The sequence below is a fragment of the Manis pentadactyla genome, chromosome 9 (assembly GCF_030020395.1).
Source record: "Manis pentadactyla isolate mManPen7 chromosome 9, mManPen7.hap1, whole genome shotgun sequence".
NCBI classification, from domain to species: Eukaryota; Metazoa; Chordata; class Mammalia; order Pholidota; family Manidae; genus Manis; species Manis pentadactyla.
The window spans coordinates 20,150,735-20,170,268 of record NC_080027.1 but is presented as its reverse complement, the minus strand read 5'-3'; the positions used below and the strand labels follow the sequence as shown (position 1 = coordinate 20,170,268).

General features: G+C 38.2%; 2 protein-coding genes across 2 annotated transcripts; both read left to right on the top strand.

Moving 5' to 3' along the window:
* Positions 1–7,702: 7,702 nt before the first annotated feature.
* Positions 7,703–8,647, top strand: LOC118908044 (olfactory receptor 8K5-like). Its single transcript, XM_036877107.2, has one exon. The coding sequence runs from the start codon at positions 7,706–7,708 to the stop codon at positions 8,645–8,647; it is 942 nt and encodes a 313-aa protein (XP_036733002.2). The 5' UTR covers positions 7,703–7,705.
* Positions 8,648–18,380: 9,733 nt separating this feature from the next.
* LOC118908043 (olfactory receptor 8K5-like) lies at positions 18,381–19,325 on the top strand. The gene has a single exon (XM_036877106.2). It carries the CDS (start codon positions 18,384–18,386, stop codon positions 19,323–19,325), a length of 942 nt encoding a protein of 313 aa, XP_036733001.2. The 5' UTR covers positions 18,381–18,383.
* Positions 19,326–19,534: the final 209 nt, after the last annotated feature.

Here is a 19,534-nt window from a genome sequence, read left to right as displayed (position 1 = left end):
GTAAGAATTTGTACTCCATGTTAGAATTTGTTCGTTATGCATCAGAAGATTGGAGACTGACGAAAATTAGGCTTGGGGTGGATTAATGATTGTGCATTGAGTATTGACCCCCCTATACAGAAATTTATTGTGGTTAACAACTAGTTGATCAATAAATATGAGAGATGCCCTCACAAAATATATATATATATAAACACACTTCCAATTGTAAAATAAGTAATCGGGATGTAATGTATAGCATAAGGAATATAGTCAAAATATTGTAACAACTTGGTATGGTGATACCTGGTAACTAGAATTATCATGTATATAAATGTTGAATCACTGTGTTGTACACCTGAAACTAATGTAATGCAATACTGTTGTCAACTACCCTTCAATAAAAAAAATTAAAAAATAAAAAAATAAAAGCAACATACATACAGAGTACACAACAAATTTCTGATTGTTAGGATGTTCATCTTGTTTCTCAGCTTAACCTGCACATTCAGTTTGGAGAAATCCTGTTAGAAATCTGGTTTACAGTCAACACTTATATCCATTGAACTAATATTTATGATGCGTGATATATTCTAGGCATTATGTCATGCACAGGATGTAAAGCAGTTATCAGAAATGACTGAAGACTCATTTTTAGAAATATTGGAGAAGACTCCCAAAGACACTTATATCTGAATATCTAAAAACTTAATCTCAATAAATGGATAATCTCCCTGGGGAAAAATGAGAAGGTTGCTGAAAATTAGATGATAATGGGCAATTGATAGTAAGCATTTCCTGAGGGTTTTTGTCAATTTCTGTAACAGGAAAGTTGGATTTTAATAACTCTACTCCTGCAAACAATTAGAAAATGAGATAACACCAGTAACAAATGTTTTCAGATATTTGATGATATAAGACTCTGATCTGTGAGGGACACATTTACTGGTTTCTGGCATGGGGTGGCAGTGGGGCGTACAGAGAGCACAATAGTCATTTTGAGATAAAGACACAAAATCAGATCAGGAAGGACTGAGGTGGTTACAATATGTGGAACTGAGTACCAGAGTAGAGATAACTAAGCAGACAAAGTGATTGAGATATTGGCATGACGTCTGAGACTTCAAGTGCTTAAGGTGAGATTGCATTAAGTCAGATCAAGAACAACTAACAGGGAAAAATAAACTACCAAAGATCTGTATGATGAAAACTGGCACTTCACACACGGTTGGTGTATGTTCAAATTCTGTCAAATCTTAATGAGGAAGCTCACTGAATGTCTAGGGCTTTCAATGGAAATAGCAGAAGAAAGAGGAACTTGTCCCAAAGGAAAATATTCACTGTACTCCACTGTAACAGAACGCAACATTAATTCTCAAAAAGATTAAGCAGATGCACAAGTAAATGAAAACAAATAAATTGCCTGCCAAAACAAAACTCAACACTGATTAAAGATTTACAAATTCCAGGCTTAACTGAAGAATGTTCTTTATGTCCAGCATCAAATGAAAATATTTATTTGCAGATTGAAAAAGCAGGACAATGTTATCCATAACTATGAAAAATAAATAAATGATCAAAACTAGACTCAGGAATATCAGAGATGGTAGAATTAGCAGACAAGAAGGACTTCAAAATAGTCATAAATATTTGCAAGAATTGAAAGGCAAACATGTATATTAAAAGAAAAAGAGAAATTATAATAGAGAATCAAATTGAGTTTTAGGGCTGAATGTGACATTGTACATGAACATGTTATCGGTCATTTGTTAAAAGAACATTACACATTGAAGGAAAAAAATTACTGAATTTGAACACAAGACAGTAGAAACTTTCCACACTTAATTATACCAAGAGAAAACAAAATACTGAAAAATTTATCAGTTTGAAAAACTTACGGAAAAACAATACACTAAAAAATAAAGAATGAGCACATATTTTTTTGATAAAAGTAATACAAGACACAGAAGGGAGTAAACTATTTAAAATGGTGGAAAAAATATGAAACTGTATCAGGCAAATATATAACTTAAAAACTGAAAGAAAGACAAGATTTCTTGATCTATTTCTGGTAATGACCAAGTTAACTTTGAAAAGGCATACCACCAAATGGTTAAAAATTAATGTCTTATAAAAAAAAAAAAATCAGGCAGATTCTGAAAGGCATTATATCCTAAGGAAACTAATGACTTTCGAATTTTACAAATTCTATTTTGAGGAGAGGTCCCCGTTTGCACCAAATAGAAGCTTTATATACATCCAACAGGTTTTCTGATCTGAAGAACAAAAAGACAGAGCTAAGGACAACCACAGTCACAGTAAAATTAGGATGAATTCCAGAAAGGAAGCATCCAGGGAAAGATAGATCCACATTCCATGTCCAAACACTCTCCAGTTCACTAGCCTTGAACCATGTGGCTGTGGAGAAGATTTCAGTATTCTAGACAAGGCTAAAAGTATGAAGTAGTATTTATAGTAGCCCCTGAGGCAAAGTGCGATATTTTACTCAAACTGTGGTAATTTCCCGTTAAAATTTTTTTAAAAGAAAAAATAAAATCAACATTCTTAGGAAGAACATCACAAAATTCAGACATGTTCAAAGCTCAATATCACAGTGTCCAAGATAGAATCCAAAATTCCTTGACACACACTTGTATAAGAGAATTAGAACAAGCCTTGAAATGGTAACAGACATTGGTTCTTAGCTCTCCTTCCCCCTTCTCAGTCTTCAGAGAGTTCTGTACCTTGGGTTGTGGCTTTATTAGTTTTATGGCCTTTCCTGCCCATTCCATCTCCTTGCCTCCAAGCATGTTTTGTGTATGTGGAGTCCTCAGATGGGAGAGAGTGTTTTGCTCTCTCTAGTGGTAGTACAACTCTGCTTTGTATCACTACAGAATCATGGATCAAAGAGCTAAACAGAAACATCAAAACAATACACTTCTAGAAGAAAAACATAAAAGAGTAGATTCATCTAGGACACACACAAAACTTTAAAAATTCAACAGAAAAGAAAACGACCCAAATTAAAGTGGGCAAAAGTTCAGATATTACACAAAATTTTATGAATGACCCACAGGTCAAAGGAAAATGTTCATTATCACTAGTCATCAGGTAAATGAGAGCTAAAATCAAAATGAGATCATTTTACACCGACTCCCATTTTAAATTTAAAAAGATATTCAAATTTCTACATTAAATACTGACAAAGATGTGGATAAAATGGGCCTCTCAGTACATAGCAATTGGTAATGTAAAATGCTACAGTAAGTTGGGGAATCTGGAAGTTTCTTATGGAGTTAAATAGACATTTATCCTATGACCCAGTGATTCCACTATTACATCTGTAATCAAGAGAAACTAATCAAAATCAATTTGTACACAAATATACTCATATAAGATGGTTTACACTAGACTTTTTATAGTAACACAGAATTCAAATATCCATCAGCAGGAGAATGGCTAAAGAATTGTAGTCAGTTCATGCAATGGAATATCATGCAGCGATAATAGCACAACATGGATGAACTTCAAAATCACTGGGCTAAGCGAAGGAAGCCAGATTTAGAATCTATGTTGTGTGACTGCACATCTGTGAAATTCAGAGACAGGAAAAAATAAGCCTAGGGACAGAAATTAATGCAGCACTTGCTGGAAGTGAGAAGATGTTGTTTGGGGGTTAAAGTATGAGGAAAATGTCCTTATGATGGGAATAGCCTAGGACACGGGGATATAAAGAAAGAAGGGAACTTACTTTGGGGGTGGATGTTGGAAATGTTGTCTTCTCTTGATTCAGGTATAGCAATAAGTGCAATACATTTTTCAAATCCTTTGCATTTGTAGAATTTAAATCCATGTTTGACTATAGGCAAATTTCCCTCAATTATTATACATATGAAAATCATAGAGGAAGAGGTCATGGGTAAAAGTTACAAGAGATAGAATGTACTAACTTATATAAGTGAGGTTGTACTGACCATTATCCAAGAGGAAACACTGTTACTGAGACACTCACTATAGTGACACATTGTATTACAGTCATTGCATGAGTTTGCCATATGAAAGGACAAAGCATATATATCATGACTTTAAAGATGAAGCTGTCATCTCAAATAGTCTAGTTACCAATCATGTGACTTTAGAAAAATAGATGGTTTCTGAGCATGGTATCTTCTGATCAGGAGAACTGTAATATCTGTTTTACATAGGTTACATAATATATTCTTAACCCGATGCCTACTGTATTTTCTATTTGAATGATAAATTCAAGGAAAAAATTCTACGTGATGATGATAACATCATTTCTAGGTTTTTCATTACTTTTGGTCCTGTACAGTTTTACTGGAATAAAGTTTATGTAAAAGTGTTTTCCATGGTTACTTTAACCATTGATTCTGTGAGAGTATCTTTACATAATGTAGGTCTCCATGGAACTGTATATATCAGTCATGTTGTTTTGCACCTTTGCTTGAATTGGCCCTTGTATTTTCTCACTAGAGAGTATGTAGGGTATCCTGGATAATTAGTAGGCACCATAAGGCAATTAAAAAAAAATCTCTCAGGTGATTTGGACATCCTCCTCTTCCTCAGGGAGTATCTCAAGAGGGAGAAAAAGCAGAAATTCTCTCCATTCAAAGCAAAAGAGCAAGTTAGGAGAAGAAAATCCAGTTCCTCATTAAAGGTGAGTGGATGGGAAGTGCTGATCTGATCATCATCTGGACGTTGGTCATTTCCTATGATTCTGAGCTTCTGACCATGGACACTGTTATGGTCACTGACAGTTGATTCCTTCTGAACACCACAAACATACATTATCTCCTTTGTTAACCGGAGTTCCCTGGAATAGTATGATATTTTTAGAGCATTAAATTATGTAAATTGATCTGTGAGAGGTGTAGTGGAATTTGGATATCACAACTGAGGAGGAAATTAGAGATAACTGGAAACATCATCACTGATCTCATCTATTAGAAGCTGCTAATTAAAGTTAGAATTTCCAGATGAACCACAGGACACCCCATTACATTTGAATTTCAGATAAACAGATAATTTTTAGTCCTATGTAATATTTGATGAATATTCTTTTATATAAATATATCCAATGCAATATTTGATAAAGAATATTTTAGGATATGCATTTCCCATGCAATGTTTTATAAACTAATTTTATATTTTAATGTAAGGACTCCTATACATGAAGTTGTAAATTTTTTAGTAGTTTGTTTTCCCTAAAGGGTTGATTACTATGTGGTTTGTTTCTCCAGAATGGGCTTTGCAAACTGATTAAGTAGATTATCAAATAAATAAAATGATTTTTAAGAGTTACAGAGAAATCTCTGAACCTCAAAAAATTCTTAACTGATATCGCCATGTCTAAAGATTGAAAAATCAGTCAGGCCTTTGCATACTTGTTTTATCTTGTCTGCTCTGATGGTTAGTCCTAAATGGAAGTATTTAAAATGTAAACATCAGGATGTTCAAAACTGATCAGATATAACCTTTTCCAAATAAGAATGGGCAGGGCACTAATATCTCTTCAAAATGTTGGTAGCAATTCTTTTTAATAAATACCCAGAAGTTGGATGCTGGATCATGTGGGAATTGCTAATCAAAAGGTATAAAGTTTCATTTATGCAAGATAAATAAGATCTAATGATCTGCTATACACCTTGTCTAGAGTTAACCATACTGTATACACTTAAAAATCTAATGGGGTAAATCTCATGTTTCGTATCCTTACCACAACAATAAAATTAAAATCAAAATAATGAAAAAGGAAGAATGGGCTGGGTAAAAGAAGCAAACATCTCCAGAGGGAGGTAATTACAGGCACTGAAATTGGAGACAGACTCAACAAACACTTCGACAATCCTTAGCAACACGTTGAAGACTTGAAGCGGAAACACCAGACCCGGAATTCTGAACTCCTTTGCTTGATCCAATACATCTCCCAGGCTACAGAACAAGCCCATGACAGCAGGCCCTGCAGGACTCGGTTCTTACTTGTGAAAGAGGAACGGAGGTGAGAGCAGAGTGGGCCTACATGGAGAAACAGCAGACAGATCATCTTGGGAAAAAGAATCAAAGTGGCTCTCCAATCTCCTTTCTTCTCCATCCCCATTCCTTGGATCAGACTGGCTAAAATTAATACCAAAAATGAGCAGATTCCTAGAATTATGCCAAGTGCCACAGAGCAGCTTCAGACTCTGGGCAACCTAGCGTTAGGCTCCCAGAAGTTCCACGTGGTAGGCAGCAGAGTCTACCTTGACCCCTTTGGACTGATTGTTTGCTGGGTAAGGGTGAGCATTCCATTATATTATCATAACTCTACCCTGTATTTATGTGACTGAATATTTTATATTCTACATACTCCCACAGTTAAAAATCATGCTTACAGAGTTCCAGATCTTCACTGAAGAGAATATGAATGTAAAGGGTAGTGAATCCAGGTGGGTTAAGCTAAAACACAGTCACGACCTCCAATCAGAGCAGGTCCACTTTCTTTTATTAACTTCCCATGTAGTTTTATGAAATAAAGAAAGCAGTACTTACCACTGAAATATTTCAAAATCACAATGTTATTCTCTGTGTATAGTTTCTTGTACCATTCAAGAAATAAATTGACTAATACAGAATAAGATAAATGATAAAATAAGTATGTAAGTACTTTATATATCCTATCACATCCATAGTACAGGAAGTAATTCAGGCATACAAATAAGCATATTTGATGAAATAACATATATAAAATCAAAATCTCTGAATATTGGTGTAAACCATATATTTTAGCAGGAATGGATTCAGACCTTGAGCATCTTGAAGCTTATACTAATTTGAGAGCTTTCTTTTTTTGAAAGAAATAGAATTTTACACGTAAGTTCAAGAATAAATGTGGATACTTGTTTAGAGTGGAAAAGATAGTTCTAAAAGTTCAGTTGCAAACTAAGTCAATAGCATCATACAATCTATAAACATATTTTTATTAATTAAATTTCAGACACATTTCAGCATATGGGTGGTAGGAGTGTTCTTAGAAGTCATTCCTAAACCAGAACTGTTACCCATTAGTTTTCAAATAAAGTATTATTAACTCAGTCTCCCCTTAACTGATATATCCTGATATTAATTGAAATGGAAAGGGAGAGTTGGAATGGAAAGCAGGCTTAATTGATCAAGGTTAAAATATTTGACATTTGCTACTTTCATAAAGATATACCACTTCGTGAGTTCATTGCTAAGTGCCCACCCAGGACCTTGAAAATGCGAAGGAAGGACCCTATGTCTTAAACAGCACTGGCTTCACATTATCTTTGCCACTCTTTACAAGAATGGCATTGGCAAAATTTCCCAAGAATTCTGAGATAAAAGGGGAAGCATACTAAAGAGAAATTGTGATACAACTGTCTAGAGAAAATCAATCTAATAATTCGATATTAATAACTGTATGGATTTTTTTAAATCTATGGATTCGTTCCAAATATTACTGACACTATTTGGAGTTTAACCTGTCGCAATAGTGCTTATGCTTCTTATGGATCCCTCTACTGGGAAGTAGAAGATTATATCACTTGTTTAAGCTGCAAAATCACACGTGAGAATTATGTTTCTATTCCTTATTATGTAGAAAAATGTCCATTCTATCTACAAACATTATAGCTTGTTTAGCTGGCACTGCAAGAATGCTAATAACAACACCTCTGCTTCCTCCTAGAAGAGCTCTCTGGACTAAATGGAACAAAAGAACCTCACATCGCTGACTGAGTTCATTTTGGTGGGGGTCACAAGGCAGCCTGAGCTGCAGGCCCCACTTTTTGGGGTCTTCCTCATCATCTACACAGTCACGGTGGTGGGCAACCTGGGCATGATCGTCTTGACCCAGGTGGACTCCCGCCTACACACACCTATGTATTTTTTCATCAAGCACCTGGCTTTCATTGATCTTGGTAATTCTACTGTCATTTGTCCCAAGATGCTGGTAAATTTCATTGTGGATCAGAATACCATCTCCTATCATGCATGTGCCACACAGTTGGCTTTCTTTCTGATGTTCATTATCAGTGAATTTTTCATCCTGTCAGCTATGGCCTATGACCGCTATTTGGCCATCTGTAACCCTCTGCTCTACAATATTATCATGTCCCAGAGACTCTGCCACGTGTTGGTAGGCATTCCGTACCTCTACGGTACCTTCCAGGCTCTACTGTTCACTATTAAGATTTTTACATTGACTTTCTGTGGCACTAATGTCATCAGTCATTTCTACTGTGATGATGTTCCCTTGCTACTTATGCTCTGCTCAAATGCACAAGAAATAGAATTGTTGATCATCTCATTTTCAGCACTTAATTTGATCTCTTCCCTCCTGGTAATTCTAGCATCCTACATACTGATTTTAATAGCCATATTTCAAATGCATTCTGCAGAAGGCAGGAAAAAGGCTTTCTCCACATGTGGTTCTCATGTGATGGTGGTGGTTGTGTTTTACGGTTCTCTACTATTTATGTACATGCAGCCCAAATCCACTCACTCCTTTGATACTGACAAAATGGCCTCTGTGTTTTACACGCTGGTGATCCCCATGCTTAACCCCTTGATCTACAGCTTAAGGAACAAAGAGGTAAAAAATGCTTTCCACAGGCTCTTTAAGAATCAGTGCAAGCTTTGTATCTAATATTCAATGTGGGATATTGTTCTAATAAACTGAAAAACTGAAAAAGGCAAATGTCACAGTAATATTTCTAATAGATATAGTTAAATTTTTTTTTTGGTCCACAGCAATATTAATTATAGCTTTCAAATGAAAATAGATTACTTCCCTTAAATTCAGCCAAATGAATCCTCATATTTTAGGTCTCAATTAAATGTTACACTGTTGCAGCAGGACTGCGACAGCGGTCCCCAACATCACACCCTGCCAACATTTCTTGCTTTTGATTGTTTCATTTTATTTATCCTATAGAATCTCACATTTACCCCAACAGAAATCCTGCTAAACTCTATGTCAGTAACAAACTATTTGTTTAATCAAGTTTTTGTTGTTGTTGTTGTTTTCTTAAAGGCAAGTATCTTCTTAATCATGTTTTTGTTGTTTTTTTCTGAATCAAGTGTAAACAAAGCAAGTCTCTTGCAGACAGCATATAGGTGGATTATGATTTTTAAAAACAATCCATTCTGCCAATATCTGCTTTGGGAGAATTCAATCCATTTACACTGAAACTTTAAAAAAAAAACAATTATACTCTCCAAAATGTGCGAAGCTACAATAATTATATGTAAGATAAATAAAAAGGAAGTTACATGAAAACACATCACAAAGTTTGGAAACAAATGATAAATAAAAATCCTTAAAAACAGATGAAAGATAGTTTATGAATAGATGAAGAAAAGATTTATCACTGGTCTACTGGTAGGAATAATATATCATAAATCATTGTCTTATGTCAACCTATAATTATATATCCAGTTAAAATATCCTCAGTTAACAAATGCTTTATTAGTGAATATTGTACAACATCTAAGAAGTCATTCTTTCATTTGGTCATGCATGATGTGCATACATGTATGTATGTGTGCATGTGACTGTGTTTGTGTCCAATAGAGGCAATGAGATTGTTTAACTGAGATGCTGACGAAAGACAATCTAAAGTTTCCAGTGTTCTGTGATATTGTATAATTTACTTATTCAGTTATACCCAGGCATTAAATAGTTGTAGCTTTTTCTAATGGGATATGGTCACAATTCTGTACTTCCTAGAGTTATTGTATGGATTATATGATTTAATATATGCAAAGTGCTCAGAAAAGTGCCTCACACATATGAGGTCTCTATCAGCGCTTGATATTGTTAGAGAGGAAGAAATTTCTGCTACCCTTCAAGGTTCTTCCGGCTGCTCTAAGTACCAAACTGATATGAGACAAATTAAGGGGAGAAAAAAAATCAGTTTAATTACATACGTACAGGTAAGCTTTATACACGGGTTCAAAGATATTCAGGGAGAATGGGGTATACATGTCATCCTGAACCAAGGAGAGGGAGTCAGGGGTCTGAGGACTCAAAGGAAATGGGAAGTAATTTATAGGAATATGAACAGTAAATACTTGATTAAAAAGAAAATTTTACTGGCCACATAAAAACAATGGCACATAGAGGGAACTTTTAATCAATGGCTCCGTGCCCTTCCCTCCTGCCTCTTACCCTGGTTCTCATCGTCCTGTAGCTGCTGCAGTGGAGCCTGTCCTCCAGGGGCAGGTCCTCCATCCACAGCCTCTTTGTGCAGGTGGGGACTGGGGGGTGGGGGTCAAAGCATCTTCTTCAGTCTATTGGGCCTTGACGGTTTTCAGCTCAAAATAATCTGTTCACAAAAGTGACACAACCTGGGGGCCACTCACTCTGGACCCCTATAATATTCATTTGTGTTCTTTCCACTTGGCCTTTTTAGATTAGTCTCCATTAAAAATTCATAAATAATCCCCAAAGCCAAGTCCTTTTTCCACAAAAGAGGGATGTATGATTGGAAGATCATTAAAAGAAGTAATTCAATAGACAGAAACACCAGCTGTGGCAAATGTGGACAAGATATTAATAACAAAACTATAAAACTTACAAATAACAGCATGAGATTTTGTAATGGGTAAACTAGCTGAGAAGTATTACAATGAGTGGTATTGAAATGCAAGTTTAGTGGTTAGAAGTTTCCTAGTCATGTTCTGATGCATCAATCCCCAACAGTTCAGAAAAGTCTTTTTATGTTTTGCAATTTTAAACAGAGACAATCATGTCAATAAGGTAAGGTTTATGGTTTAGGTTTAGATGTTAGTTTTACAAATTACTTAAACATTTTAAAAAGATGACCTAAAATATAGATAGGTCTCTTGACATACTTAAAAGGATTTTAGGTAACAAAGAGTAGGTCATAGTAGCTGTATTGAAACAAGCACTTCAAAATACCTTGCCCCCCTTCGAAGCATACTTTACCAAAGTATCAATGAATATATGTTTCTGTGGATCTCAGTCTGTCCATAATGAGGCTAAAACTCAGCTGGGCCCACAGTCCTTTTGAAGAACTTCCACATTTACCTGCCTGTGCCAATGTATGGCTGGGCCAGGCCTTGAGGTTCTTATTATGATTGTAAGATGAATCTCAGACACCACAGCAGGAAACTGAAAAACAAGGGCTCTTACTTAGGCCCTCCTGGATGCATGGTGTGGGGACCAAGAGCAGGCTGCTCCAGTATGTGCCACTCACTGTGAACCGCAGATGATTTCCGAGTTGAGAACAATCCAGGCTAAAGAGAACAATCAAGACCCAAAATACTCAGAAAAACTTTGACCTCCCACCCTCCTCCAACCACATAAAAAGAATATAGACAGAGGACATGCTCCGGGAAGAGAGCTAACACCTCACATGGCTATATTCTAATGGAAACTAGGTGTGGGAGACAGGGAGGGATGTGGCTAAGCCTGTTAAAATTCCTCTTTGTGCCCCCTCATTGTTATTGTGCAGACCAGCAAACAATTGTCGATCAAACTTGGGCTCTTTCCATATTCCTGAAAATTACTTCCCTTGTCGTTTTGATGGAGGGCAGAGATAGAGACAAGTATCGTGATGAATTTTTGAAAAAAAACAAGATATAAAGCATATAGCAATGATACTGGCTGAGATGCTCCTTTTCCCAGGGCCGTGTCTTGGAGGTGATAAAGAATGAAGCCAGTCGACAGGAGAATGGAGCAACCAGCATAGTTTAATAAAAGAGTGAAAGAAGAAAGGAAAGCTCCTGCTTACCAGGAGGGGGTCCAAGGGAGGACGCCGTGGAGCTGCAGTGTCCAGGGTTTATAAGCCCCAAAATGGAGAAACCATGCAAGTGGCTGAGAGTTGTTGCTGGGGACTCCTGCTGTGGCTGAGCTAGCACCAAGGGAAAGAAAAACCCACCTGGTTTCTCAGGCTGTTTTTCCCAGATGTCCAGGATGAGATTTCTTGTTTACTGAGAAGACTTGACCCTAGGTCCCTTCTACCTGTGCCTTACTGGGACCCTGAGTTCTATCTGCCTGTGTCTGGGGCCTTGAGTTCTATCTGCCTGTGTCTGACTGACAACTGCCTCAATATCCCCTCAGAAGAGGTAACGCTAACTGCCATAATGTAGAAGGACAAAGTCTACTCAAGCTGCTTCCTGCTGGCAATGGGGGCAGCTGGGAATGGCAGTCTGGGTTCACTCTCTGACTTGTCTATCTGGTGGCTCATGGTAAAAGTCATGAGACTGTCATAGGGGGTTCCATTTGCATCACCATCTGAAGCTTGTGGATTTTAAACCAGAGGAAACAAATTTAATTAGAACATTAAGTAAACATGGTCCTAATATGAGAGCTTGGCAAAGTATCAGTAGGGGTCCAATTAAGGGAGTAGCCAGGATGCCCAGTCTCTAAAGTGGGACTAAAATCTCCCATGATTCTGACAGCTGCTGATGAATCTGAGAGGCTCTATCGGCTAGTTTCTTTGCTGTCAGGTAAAGACGTCATAGTCATGGAGAGGTCTTAGCAGTGGCTTGGATGGACAACAGAACACGAAAGGAGGGTGCAGCTAGGTTGTGGGGTTGCTGATGTACATCCTTATCAAAATGAGGGGTGGGTGGAAATCTCTGTCCAAGCAGCATCTGAGGTCAGATTATTTGTTCTGGAGGGAAAAATCTTGCTAAGGAGATGAAGAATGCATGGCTGAATATAAGGCCTGGGAGCAGGAAGTCTCCAAGTGAAATGATGGGAGGAATTTAGAAATGTTTGGAAAGTCACAGCCAGGTATTTTAAGGAAATCAGGACTCAGGGTCCAGTCTGTTTCACAATGACTAGGATTAGAATCTAATATCAATAAGTCTATACTATTGAAACATACTTCTTTTCTCTCTAAAAATCACCCTCATTTTTATTAGTGGTAACCATATTAAGCTTCAAAACACTTGGCTTGATTATTTACATAAGTGCAGCAAGAACAGCAAATGATCAGGCTCTTTTAAATGTGCTTTGCTGGAACTTTTCATAAGGAATTTCTGATTGAACTTTTGATGGTTTCTTGAAGCCAGGAAATCCAAGCCAACATACCATCAGGTTTCACCTTTAGTACCTGAGGTGGAGGGCTGTGGCTTTCCATCCTAAGACTGAGACAATATGGATGGAGGATGGAGAGGGGAAGAGCAGCCAATGGGCTGAGCTCCAGGCACGGCAGTATGACTTGTGATCACCCAGGAGCCTTCCCCAACAGTTGTCTGCACTGACAGTTAGACTGTATCGGGGTTCACCCAGGGGCTACCAACCTGGTACCATGCCAAGTGGATGGTTGGTCACCGACCCCTTTGTGGGCAAGAGTTGTGGCAAGACCTATAGGTCTCTGGTCAAACTAACACTGTTACCATATATCATGTGACCGGCCATTTGCCTTTGGCATCCCCAGGGAATGATGAAGCCGACACATGGCCCAGGTGCACTGGCTAGAAGGAAAGCCTGCCTCTGATGCAGCCCAATGGTTATGTCAACATTTGTTGCTTGTGGGGCAAAAGTCAATGTGGGCTGTAGCTGTCAGTGGGTCTTGCTATTGACTTTTGAGGAAGTCAGTGGAGACCAGAAGGAGTGCCTGGTGTGCTTTAAGAGGGACTTACACTGTGTCACCCAGCAACAGGAGCCAACAATAAAGGGGCCAATACCCCCTTTGTCAGGTGGCAGATAAACTATATTGGGCCTCTGCCCATGTCCGAAGGGTATCGGTATGCCATGACCTGTGTAGACACAGCTAACCAGACTCTCAGTTACTTTTTCTGCATGTCATACAGACCAGCAAACCACTAAAAGGGTCCTAGACTGTCACTTTGCAGCCTATGACCAGTCACAGGTGATTGAGAGCTATCAAGTCACCCACTTTACTGGACATACATTACATGGGTGGGTGCAGCAATTAGAAATAAAGTAGAAGTTTCATGTACCATGTAACTTTCCTGGGGCAGGTGTGATAGAGAGGCACAATGGTTTGTTGAAATCTGGCCTGAAGGCGGACACCAATAGTCTACTGGGCTGGTCAGTTCACTTATGGACAATGCTACAGCATTCGTATGAGAACCCCAAAAAAGGAGTCTTGGTCCTCATGGACACACTAATACACATTGCTGCATCTCCTGTACAGCTCTATGTGCAAAGGAAGGAGGTGTTACTGAAGCCAGGATATGGCCCTCAGAGTAACATTGTGCTGCCAGCTCAAACTGCATTAAACCCTGAGGACTCTATTGAGTGGATGTGGCCCTGGACATTTTGACACATGGATAAGCAAAGGCTATCTTCTGGCTCCTTGGGGAGAAGGCCTGGAATCAGGCTGTGTGTGTTCTTGGAGTAACAGCATAGTGACCCTCAAAGATAGTGGTAGTGTGCCCAAAATGTCCAGGAGGTAAGAGCATCCTTTAGGAGAAGTTTTGTTTTATCTTTATGGCCAGGGATATACCTCCCATAGCCCCACATTGACCCATCTGTAACACCAAAGGGAGGAGGGGTGAATGTCTGGTATACTAGACCAGGAGGAGTCCCCATTCCTGCCACTGTCCCATCACAGGACCACTCTCTTGCATGCATCCAACCAGATGGACAAGATTGGCCTATGCTGGTGTCATTAAAACATGTAGCTTATCACCCTTAAGGATATTTTCTCCTATAGTCCCTGTGGCCTGGACTCTCCCCCTGGCTGCAGCTGCCGCATGATGACTGCTCTGAGCTCCCTATACATTCAGCTACTAGTGCCTGTGAGATGGGTGAGCTATGGACTCAATCTGCATAGGACTCTGAATTTAGATGAATCCTCCAGCTTGAGGATTATCACAGTTTCATTACTGTTGCTATTGTATGCTATGAGTCTGGTTATAGTCATCCAGTTTTCTCACACAGGAATGAATATATTGTCAGGCAAGATTTCTGGAGTGGTGGGCTCTGGGTAAAATTGAAATATTTCCAGAATCTCCCATCTGGCCGTGGCGCATTGCCATATCAATAGATAATTACAAGGGGGAGCAAGGGCATATCAAGAACAGATAGCTTGGGTCCCCTTTTTTCTTCAGCCAGGTTTTGAGAGAGACAGGTGAGCACAAGTGGTTGACTGCTTGTGGGTAATAAACGGGTTTCTCTCACTTTATTTCTCTCTTTCACTGATACCAGTTCAAAGGTATTGTGCCCTGGGCTGGGAAAATATTTCCCCCCCTGGGAGTTACACCTTCCCATCATGTTTAGTCTAGATATTTCAAAATTGAAAATGACACCCATCCATCACATCTGAGCTCTCCAATGCAGCAGTGAGTGAATATTTAAGTATAAATTAAAACTAAGTAAAATTAAATTTCAATCCTTAGGGACTATTTCCAATTCAACTGCTCAGTAGCCAAGTGTGACCAGTAGCCATTATATGCACACACAGGTTATAGAAGACTTTCTTCACTGTAGAAGTTGAATTGCTTAGAGCTGCCATCTAACTCTCTGAGTCATCTTTTTAGAACACCAACTGAATAACATTTCTCAAGGAAATATTATCTGTTATACACAGTTTTCAGTGCAGTCCTAATGAAAGAAGATTTCCCAATATAAGTTAGAAGCTCAATTACAGCTTGAGCAATGCAGGGCTCAGGGCACTGACTCCCACACAGCAGATGTGTGTCTGACTTTTAACGCCCCAATACTTAACTGATAGTGAAGTTTTATAAATAATAAATATAATAAATTCAAAGAAAGAATTCTGTGTGATGATGATAAGGTCATTTCTAGTTTTTTCATTACTTTTGAAACTGTACAGTTTCACTGGGATGAAGTTTTTGTGAAAGTGTTTTCCATGGTTACTTTAATCATTGATTCTGTGAGAGTATCTTTAGATCATATAGGTCTCCATGGAACTGTATATATCAGTCATGTTGTTTTGCTCCTTTGCTTGAATTGGCCCTTATATTTTCTCACTAGAGAATATGTAGGGTGTCTTGGATAATTAGTAGGCACCACAAGGCATTAAAAAATATATATCTCAGGTGATTTGGACACCCTCCTCCTCTTCAGGGAGCATCACAAAAGGAAGGAAAAGCATAAATTCTCTCCATTCATAGCAAAAGAGCAAGTTAGGAGAAGAAAGTCCAGTTCCTCATTAAAGGTGAGTGGATGGGAATTGCTGATCTGATCATCATCTGGACTTTGGTCATTTCCTATGATTCTGAGCTTCCGACCATGGACACTGTTATGGTCACTGACAGTTGATTCCTTCTGAACACCACAAACATACATTATCTCCTTTGTTAACTGGAGTTCTCTGGAGTAGTTGTATATTTTTAGAGCATTAGATTATGACTATTCTATAACTAGATTTTATATATCCGCCTGATCTGTGAGAGGTGTTGTGGAATTTGAGTACTGCAATTGAAGAGGAAATTAGAGATGACTGGAAACATCATCACTGATCTCATCTAATAGAAGCTATTAATTAAAGCTAGGATTTCCAGATGAACCACAGGACACCCCATTACATTTGAATTTCTGATAAACACATCGTTTTTAGTATATGTCCTATGTAATATTTGATTAATATTCTTTTAAATAAACATATCCAATGCAATATTTGATAAAGAATATTTTAACATATGTACTCCCCATGGAATATTTTATAAACTGCATATAATTTTAATATAAAGACTCCTATGCATGAGTGTTTAGATTTTTTAGTAGTTTGTTTTCCCTTTTGGGTTGTTCACTACTTCGTTGTTTTTCGACAATAGGCTTTACAAACTGATTGAGTAGACTAGCAAATAAATGAAATTATTTTTAAGAGTTATAGAGAAAGCTCTGAAACTCAAAACATTCCTAACTGAAATCACCATGCCTTAAAATTAAGAAGTCAGTCATCCCTTTGCATACTTTTTTTTATCTTGTCTTCTTTGATGGTTAGCCCTAAATGGAAGAATTTAAAATGTAAACATCAGGATGTTCAAAACTGCTCAGAGATATCCTTTTCCAAATAAGAATGGGCAGGGAATTAATATCTCTTTAAGACGTTGGTAGCAATTCTTTTTGATAAATACCCAGATGTTGGATGTTGGATCATGTGGGAATTGCTAATCAAAAAGTGTGAAGTCTCTCTTATGCAAGATGAAAAAGATTTCGTGATCTGCTATACAACATCTTGTCTAGAGTTAACCATACTGTGTTGTACACTTAAAAATCTAATGGGGGTAAATCTCATGTTTCATATTCTTAACACAATAAAATTAAAATTAAAATAATGAAAAACATTATGGCTCCATATTACCTCTGCCTCTCTTTGTAAAATATCGAAATTCCACAGGAATTCTCAGACAAAAATTAAGCATACTAAAGAGACAATGTGATACCACTGCGTAGAGAAAAATCATCTAATAATTCTTTATTAATACCGCTATGTTTTTTTTAATCTATGGATTTGTTCCAAATATTACTGACACTATTTGGAGTTTATATGCATACAGTGCATATGCTTCATATGGATCCCTCATCTTGGGAAGTAAAAGATTGTATCATTTATTTTAGTTTCCAAATCGGATGTGGGAATTATGCTTCTATTCCCTATTATGTAGGAAAATGTCCATTCTATCTGCAAATACAGTTTGTTTAGCTGACAGTGTTACTGGGCAGCTGTGTCTGGGGAGGTCTCTACCTGCACACCAGGTGAATCCTCAACCTGGATGGGGGAGGGTTCTTGACTCTGGACAAGAAAGAAATTTCACACAGGTCGGATGAATACAGGTAAGGAAGGCATTCATTAAAGCGAGAGTAGTGGGGAATGGCAGCTGCCCTCTCGGTGGCTGAGAGCGTGGAGACATCCAGGACGAGCCTCCAAAAGATGATGCCTGGGTTCTTGGTCGCGAAGTCGAAGAATGAACGTCGCTAACGCTCAAGGTAGGCAAGTAGGACAGAGAGACTTTTTATTTAGGGAGAAAGCAAAAGCACAGAGCTCCTGGAGCATGCTGGGAGGGGACAAGAGGTCCCCTGGCTGGGCTGAGCCTAGGGGTTTATATCTTAAGTTAAACTGAGTTGTCTGTTTCTTACTAGTTTTTGTCTGAAAGCTGTCTTTTGCTTTAACCAATCCCCCTGAAGACGGCCTGTATTCCTAATTTGGTATTTTTATCCTAACGAATCTGTGTGCCTCTAACTTTGCTTAATGTTTAACATGGAGTTTCCGTAGGAATTTCCTTGTACATTGTTGCATTGTCCTGACTGCAATTACCCTGTTTTGTTTCTCCCTGAAGCCCTGCAACTATCCTGTTTTGCTTCTTCACAGGCTCTCACCCTACTCTGACTAAACCCACACCTGTCTCAACACTGCATGAAAGCTAATAACAACACCTCTGCTTCCTACTAGAAGAGCTCTCTGGACTAAATGGAACAAAAGAATCTCACATCGCTGACTGAGTTCATTTTGGTGGGGGTCACAAGGCAGCCTGAGCTGCAGGCCCCACTTTTTGGGGTCTTCCTCATCATCTACACAGTCACGGTGGTGGGCAACCTGGGCATGATCGTCTTGACCCAGGTGGACTCCCGCCTACACACACCTATGTATTTTTTCATCAAGCACCTGGCTTTCATTGATCTTGGTAATTCTACTGTCATTTGTCCCAAGATGCTGGTAAATTTCATTGTGGATCAGAATACCATCTCTTATTATGCATGTGCCACACAGTTGGCTTTCTTTCTGATGTTCATTATCACTGAATATTTCATCCTGTCAGCTATGGCCTATGACCGCTATTTGGCCATCTGTAACCCTCTGCTCTACAATGTTATCATGTCCCAGAGACTCTGCCACGTGTTGGTAGGCATTCCATACCTCTACGGTACCTTCCAGGCTCTACTGTTCACTATTAAGATTTTTACGTTGACTTTCTGTGGCACTAATGTCATCAGTCATTTCTACTGCGATGATGTTCCCTTGCTACTTATGCTCTGCTCAAATACAGAAGACATAGAATTGTTGCTCATAGTATTTTCAGCATTTAATTTGATCTCTTCCCTCCTGGTAATCTTAGCATCCTACATACTGATTTTAATAGCCATATTTCGAATGCATTCAGCAGAAGGCAGGAAAAAAGCTTTCTCCACATGTGGTTCTCATGTGATGGTGGTGGTTGTGTTTTACGGTTCTCTACTATTTATGTACATGCAGCCCAAATCCACTCACTCATTTGATACTGATAAAATGGCCTCTGTGTTTTACACGTTGGTGATCCCCATGCTTAACCCCTTAATCTACAGCTTAAGGAACAAAGAGGTAAAAAATGCTTTCCACAGACTCTTTAAGAATCAGTGCAAACTTGGTATCTAATATTCAATATGTGGAATATTGTTTATTGTTGTAATAAACTGAACAAGGCAAATGTCACAGTAATATTTCTAATAGATATAATTACATTCTTTTTGGCTCCAGAGCAAAGACTAATTATAGCTCACAAATAGATTATTTCCCTTAAATTCAGCCGAATGAATCCTCATATTTTAGGTCTCAATTAAATGTTACACTCTCCCAACATTTTT

Coding starts and splice junctions, on each gene's coding strand:
- LOC118908044 (XM_036877107.2), top strand. CDS start 7,706: ATGGAACAAAAGAACCTCACATCGCTGACTGAGTTCATTTTGGTGGGG.
- LOC118908043 (XM_036877106.2), top strand. CDS start 18,384: ATGGAACAAAAGAATCTCACATCGCTGACTGAGTTCATTTTGGTGGGG.